Source organism: Cynocephalus volans, chromosome 15 (assembly GCF_027409185.1).
Source record: "Cynocephalus volans isolate mCynVol1 chromosome 15, mCynVol1.pri, whole genome shotgun sequence".
Classification (NCBI taxonomy): Eukaryota; Metazoa; Chordata; class Mammalia; order Dermoptera; family Cynocephalidae; genus Cynocephalus; species Cynocephalus volans.
Genome location: NC_084474.1, coordinates 88,362,820 through 88,388,308, shown reverse-complemented (window position 1 = coordinate 88,388,308; position 25,489 = coordinate 88,362,820). Strand labels below are relative to the sequence as shown.

The window sequence follows — 25,489 nt, the reverse complement described above, 5'->3', positions numbered from 1 at the left end:
GTGCAAAGAGTATTTAGTTAGTAAATACATTTCAATAGAGAAAACCCTTTAGCTTTGACCTTTCTTTTTAATGAGAAGGGAGTACAGAGAGAGGGAGAGACGAGGGAGGAAAGAGACTTGATGTCTAGAAATGCTATGGGAAGGAAAAAACAAAAAACCCAAAACATGATATCATCCTCAGGAATAAACACAAGAACAGTAACAAAGCATCATCAGCTATTCAATGTACATAATTCTTTTCTAGATGTTCTGATGAGAAAAGCCTTATGAAAAATAAAGGAGTATTTGCTGTACACCTACCACATGCCAGGCACTAATATAATTAGACTCTTCACAACTTTATTTACTACGACTGACGTTCACACACACTTCCCAACATCCCTAGGTAGGTAGTGGTATACCACTTTACAGACGCAGAAAGTGTGGCAAAGGTGAATTAACTTGCCCCAGTCCTCACAGCTAATAGCTACCCACAGCCCATTTGATATCTACTCTATGAGACTACTTGTCCAAACAATGAAATCATAATCTCAAATAGCAAGCTTCTCCCAGTCAACTCCACTTTCCATGCACCTCAACACACACGCACAAGCATACATGTCCAAAAACTTAGAAAAAGAAATCGGGATTAGAAAAAAAGATGGCACACAGGTGCATTTGAGTCTATGGAAGTATAAAGACAATCTGTGCATATAACTGACACAGAATTATCTTAGCCATGGACACAAGGTTTCTTCCAGAAACCAGACTTGTAACCAAGAGCTCCTTTTTACCCTCCATCTTTTCTAGTACTAAGGCTTATAAAAGGAAGTCTAAACTGTTTCCTGTTTCCAGGGCAGCACTGAAAAATACTTGTACTTCTACTGAACGTTTTAGCAGATGCAAATCCAAAGACTACAAACGTCATCGCTAATTATTTTTCTCTCTGCCTATGGACAACTTTAGACACTACTAAGAGTTCATCAGCCCAACCAGCAACTCTGAGGTTATATATTAGTAATGTCCAGTGACATTAGCAACATCTTTTTTTAAAACTTTGCAAAGCCAGAAAGAAACCAGAAAGAACTGCTTCTCCAAGAACTTCTCCAAATTCTGAAAAGCATTTATTCTGGCAGTATGCCTATTACTGTCTTGATCATTACGCTGAGTGCCAAAGAAAGCTCTCTGCCAATATAACAATATCAAGGAACAACAAATTATATTTGAAAAGCAACCATATACCAGGATAGGAAATGGAAAACCAAGCTTCCAATTTTCTAGTTTGGCACATTTCGTTCCACTATCATGTATTCATAAAAGGTAACAGGCTGAAAGTCTGCCAAATAAATGCTTTCTACAAGATCATGTCATCTACAAACAGAGTTTGTTGTACCTCTTCCTTTCCAATCTGGATGGCTTTTACTCTATTTTTTTGCCCAACTACCCTCACTAGAACCTCCAACATAATGTTGAATAGAAGTGTTAAAAGCAAACACCTTTGCTTTGTTCTTGATCTTAGAAGAAAAATCTTTCACAAGTATGTTTGTTATCTCTGGATTTTTCACAGATTGCACTTTATCAGGTTTGGGAAGTTCCTTTCTATTCCTAGTTTGCTGGGTGTTTTTGTTTTGTTTTGTTTTGCTGTATCATGAAAGGGTATTAGGATTTGTCAAGTGCTTTTACTGCATCCATTGAAATGATCAGGTGATTTTTATCCTTTATTCTTTTGATATATTACTAATTGATTTTCGATCCTTGCATTCCTGGATAAATCCCATGTGGTCATGGTGTATAATTCATTTTACATATTGCTGAATGATTTGCTAGAAATTTGTTTAAAATGTTTGCATCCCTATTCATAAGAGATACTGATCTGTAGTTCTGTGATGTCTTTTTCTGATACTGGAATCAGGGTATTGGACTCAAAGAATGAGTTGGGAAGCTGCTATTGTTGAAATGTTTATGTCCTCCCAAAATTCATATGTTGAAAACTGCCCCCCAAGCTGACAGTACTAAGAGGTGGGGCCTTTGGGAGGTAACTAAGTCATGAGGGCTCCACCTTCATGAATGGGATTATTACCCTTATAAAAGAGGCTTGAGAGCATGTTTGCCTCTTCTATCCTTCCATCATGTGAGGACACATAGAAGGTGGCATCTGTGAGGAACAGGCCCTCACCAAACACTGAATTTGCCAGCACCCTGATCTCAAATTTTCTATCCTCCAGAACTGCAAGCAATAAATTTCTGTTATTTATAAATTACCCATCTAAAGCATTTTGTTATAGCAGCACAAACAACTAAGACAGAAGCATTCATTTGTATTCTATTTCTTGGAAGAATTTGTAAAGAATTCATATTAATTTTTCTTAAATGTTTGGTAGGATTCACCAGTGAAGTCATCTGGATTTGGGCTTTTCTTGGTGAGTAGTTTTTTAACAATTAAATCTCTTTTTCACTCTATTCAGATTTTCTGTTTCTTCTTGAGTCAGTTTCAGTTTTTTGTGCCTTTCTAGAAATTTGTCTATTCCATCTAAGTTATCTAATTTATTGGCATATATTTGTTCATAGTATTCTCTTACAATCCTTTCTGTTTCTGTAAAGGTCAATAGTAATGGCCCCTTTTTCATTCCCAATTTCAGTGACATGAAGTCTTCTCTTTGTTAGTAAATATAGCTGAAGTTTCGTTAGTTTTATTGATCTTAGTGAACCAACTTTTAGTTTGCTGACTTTTCTCTACTGTTTCTTCTATTCTCTATTTCATTCACTTCCATTCGGGTCTGTATTTTTTTCCTTCATTCTGCTTGCTTTAGGCTTATTTGCTCTTCTTCTCCCAGTGTCTTAACATGGAGGACTAGGTAAATTTGAGATTTATCTTTATTTCTGACATAGCATACAGCTATAACTTTTTCTCTAAGTAGTGATTTGCTGCATCCCTTAAGTTTTGATACACTGTGTCTTCATTTTCATTTATGTCAAAATATTTTCGAATTTCCTTTGGCTCATTGGTTATTTAGGAGTCTGTTAATTTCCACATATTTGTGAATTTTCCAAATTTCTTTCGGTTGTTGATTTATAATCCCATTTTACTGTGGTTGGAGAATATCCTTTGCATGATTTCAATCCATTAAAAGTTACTGAGGCTTGTTTTATGAACTAGCATTGGTCTATCCTGGAGAACATTCTATGTGCACTTGAAAAAATATATACTTTCTACAGTTGTTCTGGGGCATGTTTTACAGATGTCTGTTAAGTCTAGTTGGCTTATAATGTTGTTCAAGTCTTCTATTTCCTTACTAATCTTCAACCTAGTTGCTGTATCCATTGTGGCGTACTGAAGTCTCCAACTATTATTGTTAAACTGTTCATAATTATTTAAGGACATTATATTAGTTTCCTATTGCCACTGTAACAAATTATCATAAACTTAGTGGCTACACAACACAAATGTATTATCTTACAGTTCCAGAGATCAAAAATCTAAAAAGGGTAATAAGTAAGGCAACATCCCTTTTAGAGGCTCCACAAAGGAGAATCCTTTTCCTCTTCTTTCCCATCTTCTAGAGAGTGCAGCATTCCATGGCTTGTGGCCACATCATTCCAATCTCTGCTTCCATTATCATGCTGCTTTCTGTCTGACTCAGACTACTCCTGCACTTCCATTTTATAAGGACCACTGTGATAACACCAGGCCCACCTGGATGATCTGAGATAATCTCTCCATCTCAAGATTCTTAACTTCATCTCATATGCAAAGTCCCCTTGTCAGATACAGTTAACATTCACAAGTTGTGGGAACTACAATATGGACATCCGGGTGTCCAAAATTCAGCCTACCACAGACAGACATTAACTGAAACAAACTGCTAAATCAAATTTGAAACAAATTGCTTAATCAAGTCCTAGTTCATTACATGTCACCAAGCTCATCAGAATCAATATAAGCCAAGTACACTTTAGCCCTACTTTAACATATATACACTTATGTTCTTTGAGCATTGTTTATCTGTTTATTTACTATGCCAATCATTTTCAGTTTCTTTCTCCATATTCCCATGTTTTATAAAATTATTTCAAATGATCATGTTGAATATGCAAAAGTGAAACAAAAATCTGTGCATAAGATACACCTTTCACAGTATAGCAAAGAGTACAGTTTTTGAAGTCAAAACAGACTTGGTTTTAATCTCGCCCTGCTACAGATTAGTAAACCCTAAGATTTAACCTTTCACAGAATCTGTTTCCTTACCTATAAAATGGGGGTATTGATACCTATCTGTATAAGGCTGTTGCAAAGATTAAGTAAAATAATGTATGAAAAAATCTGGAAAATAGATCCTAGAATTATATGTGCAATAAATGGTAGCAACCACTATCATTATTAAATCTTTTATTTCTGCCTATGGAACATCCCAGAACAAATTACACAGAAAGAAGAAAATAATCTCTTTTCTTTCATAAGCCATCACTAACTACACACAGCCTAAAGTGATCTTTCCTGAACTTCCCTACCATATTAATTGCTGGTATAATTCACCTGACAAATAGTTACTTCCTTTCAACATTTCCCCTACTGTCATCTTCAAATGTCATTTACCTTCTTTCTTTTGTTCTGTTTTTACCTATTTCTATTTACCTAACTAATGTGCTAATTTTTTGAGGCCATGAACTCTAGAGCTTTGAAACCAAATGGACAATAATAGAAGTTCTGGTTCTACCATATACTGCATAACCTTGAGTAAGTCATTTATTAGCATTTCTGGTGCTCAGTTTCCCCATCTACTCAACTGTGACAGTAGTATTACCTAAAAGAGGATGTTGTGAACATCAGATGATGCGATGCACCTAACACAGAATAGGGAGAGGAAAACACAAGTGCAAAAGCCCTAGATACCACATAACTACATACATAAAAATTTACTATGACACCACACAAACAGCAAGGTGTGGAATATACTATAAAGCATATGTATTTCACAGCACCTGATTTTCCAAAGCCTTGCAGTTTCAAATAGTGACCTTGCAAAGGACAGGAAATTTCCCTCAGGCTATAAAGTCTCTGGTACAAGATAAAGAATTCTAACACAGCAAGGTTGCTGGCTCAAGGACAGACAGGTTACTGATTGATATGTGAAGATACTGGAAAATTGCTGGGAGGAGAAGGAATATTTGCTAAGATCAAGCTTTTGTTGATGGATCGCTTAATTGTCTTAAGGGAATGTCATCTGACTTGTTTTTACTGAGAGTTACCAGTCTATATTGTTAAACTATAACCCTACCTATGTTCTTTTCCTATAACTTCCTGTTCTGGAAAATAAATACAGGGAGAGAACCCCAATTCGGGGTTAATTTCCCAAGGAAGGGATGCCTCTCGCTTGAGGATTCCGGGGAAGTTAACCACTTCAGGGCTTCTCACTTCTCAGAAGAGATGGGCTTTGAGTAATCCTTTGCGGCTCCATCACCCAGGGTAAGTGGGGTGACAAATCCGTGGGGGGCAAAGCAACAGCAAGGGAGAAATATACACTTGGTTTGATAGGAAACTACTCACCTGAAAACATTTCATAGATCAGATTTCCTATAAAGTTAAGGACTCTGATTTCCATTTCACAAATTGCAATATATTAAGATTAGAAAAGACTGTTTCGGGGAAAACCAAAAGCAGTTACTAAGGAGAAGCACAATAAATACTAAGACTGGTATGGTCTACCAATAGATAAAAAGTGTGAAGGTAAAGAGAAGGAAAAAAAGGATAAAAGTTGTAAAGTCAGCTTAGCAATTACCTGGTCATTTTGACATGTGATAGCAAATACCTGACAGGTACTCTGAATATTATCCAGATAAAACTTCATTATGATGTGGGAGGCAAGAGAAATCAACTCTATAAGATCCCTACATCTTAATCCACTGTAACTTAAAGAGTAACTTAACAAGGCCTTATTGTGATTGCTGTCTTCTCCCCCCAACCCCCACCATTTGTTTGTTTGTATATTTATTAGCTCCCACAAATAAGTGAGAACATGCAGTATTTCTCTTTCTGTGCCTGGCTTATTTCACTTAACATTTTCTCTAAGAGAGGGGGGCAAGGAGTAATTGGTAAAGGGATACAAAAATCAACTACACTGTATATTGATAAATTAAAAGAAAAGAAAAGAAAAATTCACTTTGAATAGCTTAAGATCTTATAGGAAAATACAGTTTGGGAAACTGATTTCATGTAAATGTGTTGAAACACTGCATAGACACACAATCACACACAAATACATTTATACAAAAAAAAATGAATCTAACAGGTTTTAAATTTTAAAAATAAAATTTAAATAAAATTTTTAAAAAAGAGAGAATGGGTTTGTGAATTAGATGGCTGAAGTCTAAAGCATTCAGTTATAAGCTAGCCATATGACATTGGGTCAGTCACAACTTCCATGAGAGCCTGTCTTCTTGCCTATAAAATGGAATTTATGTCTTTCATCTCAGAGGGCTGTACTGAGGATTGGGAAAAATACAGCCTGTAAATCTCCTGGCACAGTGGCTGATACTTAGCAAGAATTCAACAAATAATAGCTCATTATTATTAACAATTACATGGCACTGCCAAATCATTTAATGTCTCTAGAACCTCTGATGTATAATTTGAAATATCATAATATATGAAAATCTCTAAAACTAGGCTGAAGATACAGTAGGCACTTGATAAACATCGGTTTTCTGCCACACACACACTCCTCCTGTATTCCTCTGTGGTAGGCAGAATGATGGCTCCCCTAAAGGTGCCCACATTCTAATCTCCAGAACCTATAAATGTTAGATTGCATGGCAAAGGAGAATTGAGGTTGTAGATAGAACCAAGATTGCTGGTCAGCTAGCCTCAAAATGGGGAGATTATACAGGATTATACGGACAAGCACAATGCACAAAGGCAGTTATAAATGGAAGAAAAGGTAGAGCAGAGAGAAAAAAGAGAGACGGCAGTTTTAAAAGGATTCAGCCTGACGTTGCTGGCTTTGAAGATGGAGAAAGGGGGCCATGAGCCCAGGAATGCAGGCAGCCTCCAGAAGCTGGAAAAGTTAAGGAACAGATTCTCCTCTACAACCTCCAGAAAAGAACACAGCAGTGCCTGCACCTTGACTTTAGCCCAGTGGAAACTATTTCAGACATCCAGTCTCTAGGATTTCATAATAATAAAGCCACTAAATGTATGACAATCTGTTACAGCAGCCATAAAAAACTAATACGTTCTTCCTTCCAATTTTTCAGTTTTATTTTAGATAGGTCTTAAAGAACATCTGAATCTAAAAATTGAAAAAAGAAAAAGCAATTCTAGTCTGTTTTCTTTACACAGATGCACCTCATCTTAAAATGAAACCTCTAAAGAAAATCACTTCTTACTGAACTAAATTGAATGAGTGATCTTCTTAATAGTGCTTGATTCCAGGCCCTTGCCATAAAGAACTTAGAGAATATTAAGCAACATAAACTGATTCATTACAATTTTAAACCAACAGTGTTAAATAAAATAATTAAGATATAAGACATAGCATAACCTGAGGTTATGAGGAACAGCCAACTCAACTGAAGTCTGAATTATTAGAAAGTAAGCAAGACATAGTGCATACCTCCCTTGAGCATCTGGCTAGCTTCAAGCATGCTGCATATATTAGGTTTCAAGGCAAAGTTTATGGTTTCTGAACATTGTGATTTTGTTTAATCAGAAGAAATACCATTCCCTTTATGTGTATGTGGCATCAGTTAAGACAAATATTTTCTCTCCAAACGAGGAATCCAAATCAAGAATACTTAGAAAAGTTTATCGTTAATATTTTTCAAACAGATGGCAAAATTATTCTGGAAAGGGGACTTTTACAGGTTACTCCAATAGAAATTGAAAACTTTAAAGTGAATTAAATTAACTATGAGACTATAAACTATGAACTGACACTTCTTTAATTCCTAATAAGGTCTATAGGCAAAGGAACTGAAAAAAATGTCAGTGACATACTCAAGTCTCTGGAGGATAACAAAGATCCCTACATGTAACACCAGTACCAGTGAGAAAGAACTAAGGCCATTCTAATAAACTCCTCTGAGACATCAAATCAGACCAGAGTACTAGAAGGTAGAGATTCCATGTAGGCAAGGAACTAAAGAGTTCTCTTCTGAAAAGGAAACTTTTTCTGGGCTTTTCTCCTGTAACTCTCCATTTGGCCTATTTTTATCATGTGGCTGTTGCAATGAGAAAGCCCCAGAGCCCCACCCAATTTGGATGAGGCTCCCAACCCCACTCAAAAAAAAAAAAAAAAAAAAAAAAAAACCCAAAAAACAAACAAAACAAAAAAGCCCCAATGAATTAGGGTACAACCCAAGAAAAAGACTACATGAGCAGACAACTGGGTCTGCTCCTACCCTAAGCCCTAAATGAAAGGAGGTGGGAGGGAAAAAATCTGTTGCAGTTCATACATCAAAGGCTTTTATGGCCAAAGTTCTTTAATAATAAGTGTATATCTGCCTAGAATGTTCTCTGCACTCTACATATATCCTCAGAGAACCTCTGAGGCATGACATAGGCCCTTTAGGCAGCAGGATTCACATTCAAGGACAAGAAGATCTGGGCCCAACCACTCAGCTGATGTAGCAACACTAACCAAAAACATTCACAATGAAACATTCAGCAATTGCAACCTGTATATGCTGGTGAGGACTGGGAACCACGAAACATGTCATTTACATTTAAAGTCTACTGGGAAAGTGCGAACCAACTCAGAGTTAATTTGGAAGACTTGTGGTCACTGACGAAGAAAAATTATCAGGAGCTATTAAGCTCTCCAATAAGCCTGTGATAAACTGACTATTCTATCCCATGTCTCTTCCAAATTCTTATCAGCTTAGGGTTCAAGAAGTTTACAATGGCCCTGCTTTGCTTAAGCATCGCTGGCAACAACAAATTTTAAGATGTCTACTTGAAAATAAATGCATTATCAAGAAAACACACAAGCTTTAAAAATAAACATTTGTAAGCATTATTTACAGTGGCAAGATACACAACCTTTATGAAGTTAGCCACCTTAAGTAAGAAAATAACTGAGGTTTTCTTTTCCTTTGCCCAATCCTTCAGTGTTGATATAGCCACAAGGATTCCTTCCTTTGTCCTTTTCTCTTTCGATTCCTCACACCCCGTAGCTGATATCATCCTCAATCAGGACTTCAAATACAGGGCAGTGTGCACTTTTAGTGAAAGGAGATGTCCAGAAACACCACATATAACTCTGAACTCACGTAATTCAAAACTTTTCAAGCTACATTGTTCAGCATCCCAAATGATCGTTCTAAAACACACAGCTGATCATGACATTCCCCTGTATTACATACTTTAACTGTGTTCCAGGACCTTAAGATACATGCAATACTCTTTAGCTATTTGTGAGACCCTTCATGTTCTAGTCCCTACCTACCCCTCTTGCCCCATTTCTCTACACATTCCTGCTTTCACGTTATACTCCAAACAGACTTCTAGAAAGTGCTTTCAAATACGTTGTTCATTCAACAAATATTGAGTATCCACTGTATGTCAGGCACAATCCTGGGCACTGAAGATCCAGCAGGGAATAAAAGCCCAAGCTCTCAGGAGACCTGGAGTCTAGTCACATACAGTCTTGATTCACAAGAAGTTTGGGAGGTAGTTAGTATCATGCCTTTTTTTTACAAACTAAGATACTGGAGTTTAGAGAGGTAAAGGTATGTAGCCAGGTGCAATAACTCTTAGTGGCAAGAGGGGGAATTCCCACAAGGTCTGAGTCCCAGACTCAAGGCTAGTACCTGTAGGGCCTTAAAAACTAATGCCACCTTAAGTGACATTATAAGCGGCACCATTATGGGCCCACAAGGGCGTATTAACGTGGCAGCCTGGGCCGGCCCATGGCGCACTCGGGAGAGTGCAGTGCTTGGGAGCGCAGTGGCGCTCCCGCCCGGGGTTCGGATCCTATATAGGAATGGCCAGTGCGCTCACTGGCTGAGCATGGTGCGGGCAACACCAAGTCAAGGGTTGCGATCCCCTTACCGGTCACAAAAAGACAAAAAAAAAAAGTGGCAGCCTATGACAGCGCCAGGAGGAAGTAGGGTGGGAGTGTCTGCGGGAACTTTGCCTTAGCCCTTATTGGCCAAATAAGCGCTTCCACGCTCGTGAACACTGCGTGGTTGCCATAGCTAGGCATTGAGACAGGATGCATGCCCTTGACCTTTAAGCTGATTGGATTATGTAAAAAACCTCCCTTCCCCATTTGCCTTTAAAAGCAAGTGCTTGTGTGATAATAAATGGAACTGCTCGACAGAACCCCCGCCGTGTCTGAGTGTCCTTTAAATCGGGCTAGTTGGGGCCGGCGGCTGTGCTCACCTCTCTTCACGGCTCTCTTCCCCTGTCTCCTTCCAAAGGGGACCGGAGGGAAAGAGTAATCCAGGCCATTCGCTCACCCACCAAAAGGAATGAGCCTAGGGCTGTTCGGGTCGCCAGCGGCAGACCCGACAAGTGCCCACACTGCCAGAGTGCACACACTTGGTACACTTAACTGAGAAATAGCAGACCTCTCCTCAAAATCAGCAGCTAGAAACTTAAAGGAAAGGAAAACACTCATCTTCCTTGACTAAAGCTTCTGAGAGAATGAATTCATTGCTCTAATCCATAATGAAGAAACTGAGACCAACTGGCTATTCACTCTACAAACATTTACTGAGTGCCCACTATCTCACAGCCACTATGCTGAGTACGGGGGAAGGAATCAAAGATAATGAGTCAGATCTCCTGCCTGTAAGGCACTTGGATTCTCACTGGAGAGATAACTCCCAAGCAATCATTATGATCTAAGTGTAATAAATGCAATTCTGGATGCAAAGGAGGAGGGCACTATGCAAAGAATGTGAGAACAGGAACTCATTCACTGCACAGTATATGCTAAAGAGCCCTGCATGGTTTCATAGAGAGGAAAGAGACTCCAAGAAGTTAACTTACATCACAGTTATGCCACACTCTGGAGCCCAAGATGTTTCTACTACTACATCAGGAGTCACACGTAAGTCCTCTTCCATCCCCCAACAGGGATAACGAACTGCTCCTATGAAGTGCAATAGTACCCAGTGCACTTGTCTTTATTACAGCACTTACCACCCTACAATATAAATGTCTTTTAATTTGGCCGCTGCGTCCCCACTGAGCTGAAAATTCTTTAAGCAGGGATGAAGTATTACCCAGCTCTGTATCCTAGCACTTAGTCCAGCCTAAGCACGTGATCTTTACAGAATAAACAGAGGAAGAAGTCAACATTCCTCCAGTCTACAGGGAAAGACTGTAGAGAGGTGTACACCCTACTAGTCTTCTCTTAAAGGTTTTTCCCCCAAAAGTCTAACTAGTGATTTCCTGAAAGAGTCTGAGGTCTGAATAGTGGATTATGCTACTCCTTTGCTTTAACACTCGTTCTCCAACCCTAAAAAAACTATTTTCTGCTATGAATCCTTTATTGGTACTCTACCAAAGACAGGTGAGCCAAGAATTCACACACACTCTTCTCCTAGCATTTTGTGCTGGGCAATATGTCCTGATAGCCTACTTAATTTTTGGGGGGGAGGGAAGTGACTAACTTTTGAGCACCTAACAATATGCCAGGCATTTTATGTAGATTTTCTCATGACCATTTTATAGATTAAAAAAATTGAAGCTCATATAGCTTATTATTTCCAAAAGTAATGCACCCCAGGGAAGGAGCATGGGGGAGGAAACTAGAAAAATACAATCCAGAATATAATCAATTGCTAAATTACATGAGTTTTTTTTATTTCTTATTCCCTTATTCTTCTAAGTTATTGTAGACTGTATAAATATAGGTCAGGGAATTATGGTTCCCTATTTTTTCTGAATTGACGGTATACTAACTGATGGGTAATGGATCAAAAAGTGGAGAAATTCCTTTTTCCACATATCTCTTTAAGAGAAAGAGATACAGACAGACACTAAGGAATAATTTCCTTAGTACTTTTCATATTAAAACAACAACAACAACAAGAAAACAGTAAAACTTATTAAATAAATAAAAATCGTATAAGGTATCTCTAGAACTAGAAAATAAAAGCCAAGTGGGGAAAGAAATCCTGCTCAGTTTCACCTTTATCAACAGACCATAATTTATGTTCCACAGAACCACAAATTATTCTGAGACACAGAACTTTAAAACCACTTCTTTGGATTGTAGAGAAAGGATTGAGCAAAACTTCATGCTTTTTCTAATAAACAATAGGATTGCTTGCTGACAACAGAAAAACTGCTCTCCAACAAGTTTAAAATCGACTTTTGAATTTTTGGAATTAAAAAAAATGTAAGCAATAATTAAAAGCCTAATTTATTTTAGAGTCATCAGAGACACTTTAAATTAATTGAATACTGAATTTGCATCTTTATGTTTAAGCTATTGATATTTGCAGTGATGTACTCTGGTGCTTGGTTTCTTTTTCAGTGTCAAACATTACCTTGATGGCAGTCACTGTGCTTCAACAATAGGTGGTCTTTCCTAATGACATACTTTTCACTGATAATTGGATCACTCCCTGATAAAATCCATTTGTTACTGTGTAATAAAGCCCTTTTTTGAATAAATTAGAGCGATAAATTACATTTAAAGATTGTGAAGAAACATCTATTCTAAGACAATAAAAGAAGTATAATTATGAGATTTTTCAATAACCGACAGGTTCTGGAGTCTTGTCTTTCAGCTGAGACTATGTGGAATGGGAGTAATGCTATAGACAACATCAGGGACCTTGTGCCGATGCCTGCACGTGTGGCTCTGCCTTGAGATATGCCTTGACTAAGAAAAAAGTAACTATTTTATCATGGCGAGAAAAATGCCCTCACAAGTTTATGAAATTATTTTTCTCACTATTACTTTGCATTTCATGAATATGAAAATTCATATTCAGAGAGTTTTTAAAAGACTCTCATTTTGCAAATAAGGATCAACAAATTACACAAGTCACAAGAAACTGATGTCCAAAAAATCTATACGAGAGAAATGAATGGTCTGCAATAAAAACAGCCTACCACAATCATTAATTCATTCACCCAAATAACTTTTATTGTGCCCCTACTGTGGACAGCATTGATAAAAGAGAATTTTTCTAAACTTGGTAATAAAACGTGGTCTCTAGTCTCTACACTGCAAGCAGGGAAGGGTAGGCAGACAACAGCACATGGCCAAATCCAACAGACTGCCTGTTTTTATCAATAAAGCTTTATCAGAACACAACCACATTCATTCATTTACGTACTATGTATGGCTGCTTTTCTGCTGCAACAGCAGAGGTTGAGCAGAATGTACAGTGACAAAGTATTTACTCTTTGTTCTTTACAGAAAAAGTTTGCGGGCCCTAAGCTTAGAGTTTAGCATAAAGACAAAGGAGATACACCCACACATACATGTCTATTTCCTAGCTCTCTGGTGATAGGGCCTAGAAACAATGACACACCTGGAGTCCAGATCTTGGTTCCTAAGTAGCATTCCACACTAAAAAACAGGAAAAAAAAAAAGAGCTGATTCTAGGGCCAGGGCAAAGCAAGTAACAAAATGCTTGTTTTTAGAAAGGGAAACAACAAACAAACAAACAAAAATACCTCTAAAAACTTATGGGATGGTCTTGTCAAAAGGACCCACGAGTCAGGGCAAAGGGCTCCCAAAGGCCAAATCTGGAACAATTTGAGTGTCATAGTGATAGTAAAGGATTATAACCAATTGCATTAAAAAATAATCCATGAATTTATAAAATAGATAAGACAGAAAAGACAGTAAGAAAGGGAGGAAGGAGAAAAGATTTTTTTAAAAAGTGAAACGTTCCTTTTCAGTAGAATGCCAACCAATAAACGTAGATGGAATAACTGACTTAGAAAATTACCATTTTACAACCATCATAGTAATAATTCAGGTAAGAAACATTAATAAACGCTAAAATTTGTGAGGGAGAGTTTAACGAGGAACAGAATATTTACATGGTCTCAAAGTATCTCCCTAATTACAAAAGTACTAATTAATTACAAAAGGATAATAGTAACTTTACAGTGGAGATAACTGGCACCACCTTAACCAAGTGATCAAACTTAACACCACCAACGAACGGACAAAGTGATATTGACGTCATATGTCCCTGGTATGTTGTACTGAGAAGGACACACCATCAGCTCAGTGGCATTCCTGATAAAGAAGAGCATACAACAAATCTAATTTTAAGGAAACATCACACAACACAAACTGAGAGACATTCTAGAAAAAAATTACCTGTGTAGTCTTCCAAAATGCATATCATGAAAGGCAGGAGCTATTCCAAACAAATACACTAAAGAGACTGGACAAGTAAATACGATATATGTTCTTGAAAGTATGCTCTTGAACTGGATGCTATAAAAGACAAACTGGATCAACTGGCAAAATGAGCATAAGATCTGCAGAATAGATAGTACTGTTAAACTTAATTTTGATCATCATACTGCAGCCTTAGAAGGTGCTTACTTTTAGGAAATACACCCCAAGGTATTTAAGTATTTAGGGGTAAAGAAACATGATAAATACACCTTACTCTCATATAAGTTATGAAAACACATATACACGAGGTCTTCAAAAAGTTCGTGGAAAATACGTATTATGAGAAAACTATGCATGGATTACAAAATTTTATTGCATCAGAACTAACTCGTACTAACTTGTTATAACACGTCTGAATAGGACCTAGTTTAAGGCATGAAAAAGGATAAGATATCAATTTGAAAAGAGCCCCGATCAGAGCAACATGAATTCAGCTAACATTGAAGAAAATACAAACATCAAATTTAAAATGAAGCTTGGTGGAAGAATGGTGAAATCACTGATGCCTTAAAAAAGTTTAAGGGAACAATGCCCTAAAGAAATCAGCAGTTTACAGATGGATAACTTGTTTTAAGAAGAAACGAGATGATTTTGAAGATGAATCCTGCAGCAACAGACCACCTAGGTCCATTTGCGATGAAAAAAATCAATCTTATTCATGCCCTACTTGAAGAGTACTGACAATTAACAGCAGAAATGATAGCCAACACCACAGACACCTCAATTAGTTCAGCGTACAAAATTGTGACTGAAAAATTACAGTTGAGCAAACTTTCCACTCAATAGGTGCCAAAGCTGTTGTGCCCACATCACATCAGTTGCAAAGAACAGAATTTTCAATGGAAATTTTAAACAAGTGAGATCAAGATCCTGAAGCATTTCTTTGAAGAACTGTAACAGAGATGAAACATGGTAAGCAAACAAAAGATGAGATGATTTTTCTAAGTGTTTTGCTTCTGTTTATACTTCCTGAGTACACCCAAACTGAAAGCAAGGGATCCAGGAGACACAGGTGGTAGAAGAAACTAGCCCTAAAAAAAATTACCAGCAGATAATCTACTTCACTGGGAGATAACCAAGAGCTGAGGTATGAAATCCAGATATAAAAAATAATATATGAGGAACAGAAATATACAAATGTACATAAATCCCATATTAGGTATAACAAATTATTCTAATACATTAACACTTATAATAAACTTGAACAAATATGAAAGTACTGTCATTTTATCTGAATGACAACCAATGAGGCAGGCATCAGTGCCATCTGCAGATGAGGGAACAGCAGCTCAGAGAAGTAAAGTAACCGGTCCAGGGCACACAATTTAGCAGTTCAACAAATATTAGTTGAATAAACAAATAAAATGAAAGAAACCTCAGCAGCATAAATTTTTGAAGACCTGTGGACTCTTGATCCAGTATTCAGCCCTGCTAAATACTACTAAAAATATAATCACAGCTTTGTCCAAAATTCTTCCCACATTTTGTAGCTGGTACTGATCAAGTCCCTTAAACCACTCAAGTCGGTAGACAACAGAAGGCAAGAGGAAGCAGAAATTTCCACACCAGCTGACAAATATTTTGTTACTACTGTTTGTTTCCTTACACAAATGAAAGAATCTGACCTACACTCTAATGCAAATTAACTGTGAAGACTATAATTTCCCTACCAAAATACAGACTGCAATGGCCCACAGCCACAAGTCAGACCATCCTCACCATCCTTGAAAAAAGTTTTCAATTCAATGCTTTGGAATCTTTTTTTTCTTTAGGGTACAGTGATCCCTAAAATATAAGTTAGCTGCATGACCTTAAACAAGTTATACATCCCTCTAACCACCATTTCTTTGTCTGCAGAATGAAAACAACAGAACTAACTTCACACCACAATCACCAGGATCAAATGAAGAAATGTGTGAAAAAGAACCTAGTAACAGTTCCGTGCACACCTCAGGCAATAAAGAAACAGTGGCTACAAAACAAAAACAAAAACAAGTCATGGTTTTCTACAAGTACTGGTTAGAAAATATCCTTCTTAAGATATCAGAAATACGAAAAATTAATACCAATGCATGAAAATCAAAAGCAATGCAAGCTTGTTGATCAAGACTAATTTCAGTTCAGGAGTAGCTACCAGTGTGGATGACGGAAGAGGGTAACCTAGCTGTGTGGAGCGCCATCTAGTGGAAAAAAACCAGAGCACACGTGGCATAAATACCGAAGTAGAGAAAAAATGAGAATGAAAACTGCCACTTTTCCTCTCCGTTTTAATTTCACCATGGTAGCTCAAACCAACAGTGACCACAAGTGTAAGATTTCTATCCAAAAGACATATCAAAAAGGGTGCTCTCACATACGCACGCCCTTTATCATACCAAGGAATAGCATCAATAATATGCAAGGGTCATCTTTTAAAATCCTTAAAATAGCAGCAGAGGCTGATAGGTGAAAAATTATGGAAATTTACAGCTTACCAATTCACAGTAAGACATTCTACGTTTGTAGAGAGAAACTACTGAATGTTGTGACATGTTAAGATGTGCAGTCACAAAACTGTTTATGGAAGCTTCATTTGTGAATTTAAGCTTCAGATGCTATATCTTGAATAGCACAATAAAAATCAATCGGATGTCCTGATAATTTTGTACATATTAATGAAAGGAACATCCTAAAGAATGAGTTTCTCCGTTCAATATTTCTAGGATGAGAAAACTATCATACACCATTTTGCCATACCACTGCTTGTCCCTCTGTACAGTATGCAATCTGCCCTGTTCACCAAATCACCCATCCAGACAGTTAATTTGAAGAGCTGCATGACTGAAATTCCCCCACACAAAGTCAAACATGAAAAACCAGATACAGAGAAAGCTTCTAGCTCTATCTGGTGCCCATAGGTACACTGCATAGTGCCCTGCTGTTGGGCAGATAAGGATCTGGTTCACCACTTACTAGTTGTGTGGTCTTGGGCAAATTATTTGACCTTCCTGACCTTAGTTTTCTCACCTGTAAAATAAGGTAAAATGATTTACTCTTTTAAGACTGTTGAAGACTTAAATTAAATAATGAACATAAAGCATGTAAATGAGAAAAAGCTCTTAATAAATGGTAGCTGCTATTATTAGCAATTGCAAGGCAAATATATTTAAACATATTCCCCTCTTCCAGAGAGCCAAAACCATTCTCTGTGGTAATATGTTCTTGTACATTCTCAATACTCTTTTTGAGGATGGTGAATTTCTAAATATACCATAAACTGACTATAAATCCCTGATATCATATTCTCAACCAATTGTTTCTGTGATATGATAGACAAAGTATTAAAATACAAAGAGCTCTGTGCACCTCAGAGGTTCCTTCAAGATAGACCTTTAGCTAGACTTCTACTTACTTTCTATACAGAATGCTTTCCTATTTCCTCTTGGACCCCTGAAATATATAAAAAATTTTAAATTCTTACCTTGAGTCCCTACTCAATACTGACAAATACTGCTGGAGAACACAGGGGTAAAAAGTAAGCTTGCCTTTTTGGTAAAACATATTTTCAGGAACCTCTTTTAAAAATTCATCATCACCAAGTCCTAAGGGGCTTCTACTAAAATGAAACTTTCATTTAAAAACAGACAACACTGTTGAGGTCTATCCTTTTATCTCTTAAAGTAGCCTATCAAAACACTACAGGTTTGATTTAAATTTTCAGCCTATTTACAAGCTGCGCACCTTGACTGGGCAAACTGCATTTTTGAGCCTTAGATGCCTCATTACACAAACGCACTACGAGTCAGGGAGGAGATAAAACCACCTAACTTAAAAGGTCTTACAGGGATGAGAGATAATGCATGGAAAGCACCTGGCACAGAAGAGGCCCTCAACTTGGCAGCTTTTGTTATAATCAATATCTCCAATGCTAAGGAAAACTACATCTATCTGTTTGGGCAAAAAACGTAAGCCATTCTATCTTCAATGAGTGGGATTGGTGACAGCATGCAAAGGGGGGCTTTTGATATCAAAGTTGCTGTTGGCACTGAGTTTGCAATTTCAATTGCTCCTCAGGCTTTGGGTTTCCATTTGGCATCTGAGATTGCAGATAAACTCTTTCAGGTAAGAAGGCTTATTTGGGATGTGACAAGGGCCTCCAAAATTCTGATTTTAATCTGTCATAAGAAATCTCATTAGGAGTTTAGACAAGGAGAACCAATTGTATTAGAGTACACTGGCTAAATAAGTTCCTCAAGAAAGAACAAAAGTAAATAAACATCTGATTCAAAGCAGTTCTGACATCTTCTCATTATCTCCTAGAGAAGGGCCCCTACTGTTCTACCACATTTAAAGAGCACTGGGATGTTCTTCTGCTTAACACTGCATTTCACTTAGAACCTTCTTTCCCTGATATGTGCAGAGCTGTTAAGACTTCATCCCCACTTACAATTCAGGTGCTCTAAAGTGATAAGGAGCTCTCTACAGACTGCAGAATTCCAAATATACTTTCTAATTCTTCTATCTTTATGACAATTAAAAATAAAAGGAAGACTGGAGTTCACCAGGGCTATGTACCAAGAAGTATGCTAAGTGCTAAAGACACAAACAGATGAAAGACCAGGCCCTTCCTCTCATGAAGCTCATGCTCTACCAAGGAAGACAAAGAGATCCAAATAAAATAGTGATGAAGATCGTACCCTAAGAAAGGTAACTACCAGGTACTATGAGATACCAGAAAATGGAAAATCTAACCCATTTTGGAGAAAAGGAAGTGGTCAGAGGAGGTATCTCTTTAGAGCAGAAATTTAAAGGTTGAAGAATAAAAACTGACGCTATAAAATTTATCTTTGGTTTCTAAAACTGAAAAAATGGGCTAATAACCTCTCCATCTCTGGGATGTTATCAGCACTAAGATTACAAACATTACCCAGCCAGAGAAGTGCCTTAAAAATGTTCATGGGCTGACTTAGTTATATCTAAGCCATGCAGTCACTAAATATTTCATTAGCATAGTTGAAGGACTAAGTGCATTTATAAACTTAAAACTCATTCTTAAACTAACACAGATGAGAGCAGGAGTTTGTCAGAACAACGAAGGCTGTGTTTTCCCTCACTACCTCCAGGACTCAGCACAAATATGAGTACTTGACATGGTAAGTTCTTAAAAAACATGTTAGTTATGTCCAAATACCAAAACATTTTAACTCACAATCACTGGAATCATAATACACTATATAAATCTCAGACATGATTTATCTGAAACTGTGAGTCATCACATCCATTTTCTTACAAAAACAAAACAAAAACAAAACAAAAAACTGATAACACAAAGAAAAACAATTCAAAATTAAATAACCATATCTTCCTCTGGATGAAGCAGAGAATCACACACTATAGCATGAAGACCCCACACCTATATGTAATTCTGCAATTCTTATTCTTACTCTCTCTCACTTTACAGGCCTGATAACATTCAGCCAAATCAAAAGTATTTTCCAAAAGGGGTCCCCAAAAATGAATTTTTAAGCCATCAGGTCTGTGGATTAAAAGAGATGTACATAGGGTAAAATAATGATCCTCCCTTTATACATTTTTATCCCCCACATATATCCCAAGTAATGCTAAGAATTTTAATATTTGAGAAATTGATGGAATATGAAAAATCATTATTTTGAAATACCAACAAAGAACTTTATCAATCTGGACACAGACAGACCACCTTAATCTAGAATCCTTTGCTCCACTTCCTCTTGCAACCAACAACTAAGTATAACTTGGCATTGAACCAGCCACCAATCCACACATTCTATCAGATAATTTAAAATATAGTGTTATATAATCGTATTTAATAGTTATTTGGCTTAAATTGAAAACCATCCAAATCCATACCGGACAGATGGATTAAATTATAATGCGTAAGACATTTCTGAAGATGTTTTTTGGTAAGAGTCAGCATATCCCCTACTAGCAAATATAATATAAAACATGCAACACTACTTTCATCTCCAATTAATCTCCCTGGCAAGAAACTGCAATGTCAATTCACCCTATAGGCACTACGGAGGGGGGGGGGGGGGGAGGGCGGGGAGATTCCAAAGACTATTTTCTTCGATTCAGTTTTAACATCAAATAAACATGACCCATTATTTTTGTTAGGGAAACAAATTCAATATTAGGGGGCAGGGGAAGAGAACCAATTATCCTAAAAATAGTAAAATAAAATCAGCAACTGATACCCATTATGAAACACAAGTCTGGGAAAAGTATAAAAGCCACCCTACACTAGATAAGAGTATCTTTCTTGATGTCATCTCAGCTCAAGTTACTACTTAAAAATTACTAGGAAAAAAAAAGTAATTCAGCTCGGAAGTTGATCAATAGTTTATGAGTATGGAATTTTTAAAAAATGGCTATACTTCATGTATAAACTGTTGCATTATTGTAATGTGTTGATTATTAAACTAATATACTGGTCACAGGAGGGCTTTAATTCAAAGGTGCTCCCTGGCCTGAGCATTAAAATCCTGAAAGGTAAGTCTACCATGAATGTTTGCTTCTTTCAAAGAAGACAAGTACAGAAAAAACTTTTTTTTAATAAAATCAGGATAAGTCTTCCTAAAGGACACATTATTTCCTTTACATTTCAAACAGAAATAATCATATTAATTACACTGAGTTCTGCAGGAATTTAAATTAACATGTGAAAAGTGCTTCCTTCCATCTTTTTGGGAAGGCATTAAACAGAAAGAACAATGGCCTTAAAACAGAAGACAGGAGTTCAAATTAAATCTCAGTTGCCTGCAAACCTGTATAGCTTGAGTCCTCAGCCCCCTCCCTGAAAAACGGGAGACACAACATCTGCCTTACAGGAATACAAGTGTGAGGATGGAACAAAACAATGTGCCTCACAGTGCCCTGAAACTTTAAAACACTATGCAAACAGAAAGTATTGTTAGCACTTGGAGATGTTAACCATAAAATATATCTATTACATGACAAGCTACAACTAAATAATGGTTTGCAATGCTGTCCCATCACCACTGCACAGTTTCGTGCCGGAATACCGATTTCAGCGTCAAGAGTTCAGAAGAACCTCTGAAAAAAATACTTTCCTTACAGGCAATTAGTTAAAAATATAGATAAAGAAGAATAAAAATGCTTCCATATAGCCAATACCAAAATGGTTATCGGATTTAAAATCAAAGCTTCCTAACGTTCAAATTCAGAGTGAAGACACCATGTTTTAGAAAGGCACTTGTAATTTTGGAGTTACAAAGAAGAGCATAATTATTATTTTAAAAGACAGGGCTTGGCATTCTGAATATCTCAGCCTATGACTTAAGCATCTGAGTAGCACCTCTTTCTTCCTTCACATGTGAGAAATATACTTCTTACAAGAATTACATTTTGCATAAAAAGTAAGGTAATCAAGTTTAACATCTGAAAAACACTAAAGGCAACACTTCTCCAATGTTCTGTTTCAAGTAACTGGAAGCCAATAACACTAGTAAAAACACAGAAACCAAAAGAATTGTGAATGTATTCGCTACACAATACTGTGAGAACATACACAGAAAATAACTCTGACTTTTAAAATAAGAACTCATACACTTTTAGTTAAACTGTTTCCTTAATTGAGTACAACATTACTTTGATTCAGCTTCTTTATTAGGAAAAATGCACTTGATGCCACAGTCCAGAATGTTTCTAATACCACTGATCTCACACAATGTACAAAGAATTTTCTTTCACAGAGATGACAGCTCAGCAGGCAACAAAGATATATGTAAATCATAAAGAGCAAAGAGTACAAACCTAACTGTAAAACAGAAGAGCATGGGAATGAAATTTAAATTATTTTCCTCTCTTTTAGGAATGCATGCCCACTGCTTTTTCACAAGACCATTTTATTAAAGAAATAAAAATAAGCCTACAATTAAAATAAAATGGGGAGCTCTGTATACCTATTTCTACTCAATAATTCAAATATGCCAAAATTCTTGGAGACAGTAAGAGTCTCTCCACCACCACCACGAATCGACAACACACACACCCTACTCCGAAGAACTGGTTACAACAGGCAAATACCTGAGGTCGCTGTTTTAAAACATAGGTATCTATACACAAATAGAATATGTCTGCCTCATCTTTCACTTCAAACAATAAAAGAGCCAGGGCCAGCACTAAGAGCAGCAGACCCGATTTAACTAGGGAACCACAGACTGTCACCGCACAAGATTGATTCACGCAAAAGGTAACAGATCTGACCAGATAATGTTTCTGCCACTTCCCAGAGAAAAAGCAGACCAGTGGCCCCCAAACCCATCTTCATCTGGAACACATATCCCAGATACAGGAGCAGAGGACTGCTCCCAAAAATGCAGGCTTAATTTACCGTCCATCCCGGCAGATGATTCAGGAAGCCAGCGGAGGAGCAAGCCAGGGGAATACTGTCCTGGGCGGGTGTGCCTCCATAAACCCTTGTATCCCTGTTGGCCAGTCTTTCCCAGGACCGTTCACACCCTGAGCTGGCTGGAGTAGTGTGAAAACGGCACGGGCGGCAAAGACTCCTTGGCCAATGTTCTGAACCCCACGTCAGTCACCAATGAGGGTCGCCCACCCAGCGCTTCCCAAAGAGAGGAGACGCAAGCCAAGAAGGAGGCCCTCTGGCCGGCCGCTTCTTCCCACCTGACTCCTGCCAGGCCTGGCATGAGGTGCCCAGCCCAGGGAGGACACACCGCCCCGCCAGGGCTGCTAGAGGCTGCACACGGGACAAGCAGAGTGCCGGGGAGGGAGCGAGCCTCTCACCCGGGCACTGCTGCGTCCTTCTCCTCTAGGGCGCTTGGGGTCTGACCCCCAACCTCTCCCGAGGTGCCCGAACTTCACTAACCACCCGAGCACCTGTTCCCTCCACCGCTTCCGCTTCTCCCCAGGTCCTTCCATCTTCCTGCAGCTCTCTCCAGTTCCTCAGACAAACCAAACACCCCAGTTCCTCGAGCCCCCTCTCTCTCCCCTCCACTGAGATCATTCTACCTCCTCCCAACGAAGCCTCCGGACGTCCGCTGTCCCCCACCCAGAACTTTCCCCTGGATATCCCAGAGTCCCCAAGGATTTCTTTCAAGTCTCACCCAAACGCCCCAGCCTCCTCCTTCCTTCCCAAGTCCAAACAATTCGGTCGTCCCCCAGGCGTCCCACGTTGTCCCAGGTCCCCTCCGTCCCCGATGCCTATTTCCGGCCAGCGCCCGCATCTCCAGCCGGTCCCCGGTCCCCCCCACGGCCGCGGGCCGGCGGTTCCCGGCCGGCGCGCCCTCACCTTGGCTCACCAGCCGCAGGGCGTGCGTGAACGACGGGTCCAGGGAGTCCTTCTCCGCCATCAGCTCCGGCAGGTACTTCTCCTCCATGCTCGCCGGCCGCCCGGGGACTCGAGGCGCGACCCCGCCCGCGCCCCCAGCGACTCGGACCCCGGAGCCAGACGCCGCGGCGGCGGCCAAGCCCGGCGGTCGCCCCGGCGGCGGCGGCGGCACGGGGGCGGGAACCGGCCGCTCAGCCCCGAGCCCCGTGGTCGCTGAGTACCCCGCGCTGGCGGCCGCTGTCTTCGGGACGCGGCCCCCGCGCTCCGGGTGCGGGCCGAGGAGGAGCGGGAGCGGGCGGGCGCGGCCAGACGAGCCTTCAGGCCAGGCCGGGCGGCGCGCTCGGCGACCCTGAGGCAGCCCGGGGCAAGTCCAGCCAGCCAGCGCCGACGCCCGAGCAGCCACCGCCAGCCGCACGCCGCGCGCCGCCCCGCGCACTCTGAGCGGCCGCGCCGAGCGCCCCGCGCCCGCCGCCCCGCCCCGCCCCGCCGCGCCTGCGCGTTGCCGCCCAACCGCCGCGGCGCGCACCGCCTCCCGGGGTCGCCCCCGGCTACCGACCGGCCACTAGGGCTCGCGGGTCTGAGCGGGGAGGGGGCGTCCAGGGCCGCCTCCCCGTGCCCCGTGCCCTCCTCAGGCCCTGGGGACGGGGGAGGGGGGACTGAGACGTTATTACAGCATTGGCAGATGCCCAGACGAGAAACTGAGGCCCAGAGAGGTCAAGTGGCTCGCCCAATGTCACCTGGCGAGCGATCCCGGGAGGAGGGGCCAGACGAGGGCCGAGCGACGAAGGGAGCCCAGGGTTCGCCCCAGCCGGGCCCTGGGGAAAGGCAACCGGGAGAACCCACCTGCTCTCTAAAGCTCCCTGGACTTCCCTGACTTATGTCGCTTTGCCGTCCCCTCATGTTTGCAAGAAAATTAGGCAGGAGCGCCGTCCTTCTGCGCGCCCGGGCTCTGAGCGCCGGTCTCCTGAGACCCTTGGCGCTGAGGTCGGTTACATAAAAGCGCGCCCTTCAGGCCGTCTTTGTCATCCAGACTTGCCACTGTGTTGTCATTCTTAGGCCCTAAAAGGGCTGTGCCTGGAGACGGATGAGAGAGCCAAAGAGAGAGCCGAGCCCCAGCCAGTCCCCTCCAGAAGAGGTCCCCTAGACACATTGCACGTGGGTGGTGATGTCCTCTGTCCCTCTCTGCCCACCCCAGCCCCCAACAAATGCTCCCCCAGGCGTTTTCAGATTTCCTAGGCCTGTGGAGTAAATGACCCTCAGAGGGCCTAAGATTCCTGAGACCTTGCCCTGCCTTTAAGCTCCACCTCAAGTCCTGGACACAACGTCACCTTCCCTGGACATCCTTCCAGGGCTTCCGCAGCAAAGCTGCTCACTTCTCTGTGTCCCCCAGCAATGATTAGAGGTCATTCACAGCTGCAATTCTGTTTTCATTAGAACATGAGCATCGTATGGGTAGAGCTAGAGTTTTGGTTTTGGGGGAAAAGTCCCCATTGCCTGGTGCATGGAACTTGTTGGGGAGGCATCAGAAATGTTTGTGGAAGAAATAAGCCAGTGGCATGCCACTTCTCTGGCCAATAGCCTCACAGTCCCCACAGGCAATCCCCTGTACTCAGTGCAAATGGAGGCAGCTCCAGAACCAGAGATGTTGGGAGGGGAAACCTGAGGAGCTCTAAGCTGCCCTAAGTCCCAGCCCCTAGTATCCAACTGCCCTCACTCTCAAGCAACCCAACCCCTTCTCCCCCTGTAGAATAACCTGGCTCCCAGGTAAGGTGCCCTTTCAGAGTCCCTAATAACA

The 25,489-nt window shown here is 40.1% G+C and overlaps 1 protein-coding gene across 3 annotated transcripts in view; it reads right to left on the bottom strand.

Annotated features, from left to right (window-relative positions):
• The window catches only part of KHDRBS3 (KH RNA binding domain containing, signal transduction associated 3), a 215,032-nt gene extending 190,885 nt beyond the window's left edge, over nucleotides 1-24,147 (bottom strand). For 2 of the 3 annotated variants that reach the window (XR_010021789.1, XR_010021790.1), the window contains exon 1: nucleotides 23,656-23,842. Coding sequence is in view for 1 of the 3 variants with exons in the window: in XM_063079793.1 (XP_062935863.1) it covers nucleotides 23,656-23,743 (88 nt within the window). In the remaining 2 variants the exon portion in view is untranslated. Of the gene's footprint in view, nucleotides 1-23,655 lie in introns of all 3 variants that reach the window. The other variant, XM_063079793.1, reaches the window with a different exon arrangement.
• Nucleotides 24,148-25,489: the final 1,342 nt, after the last annotated feature.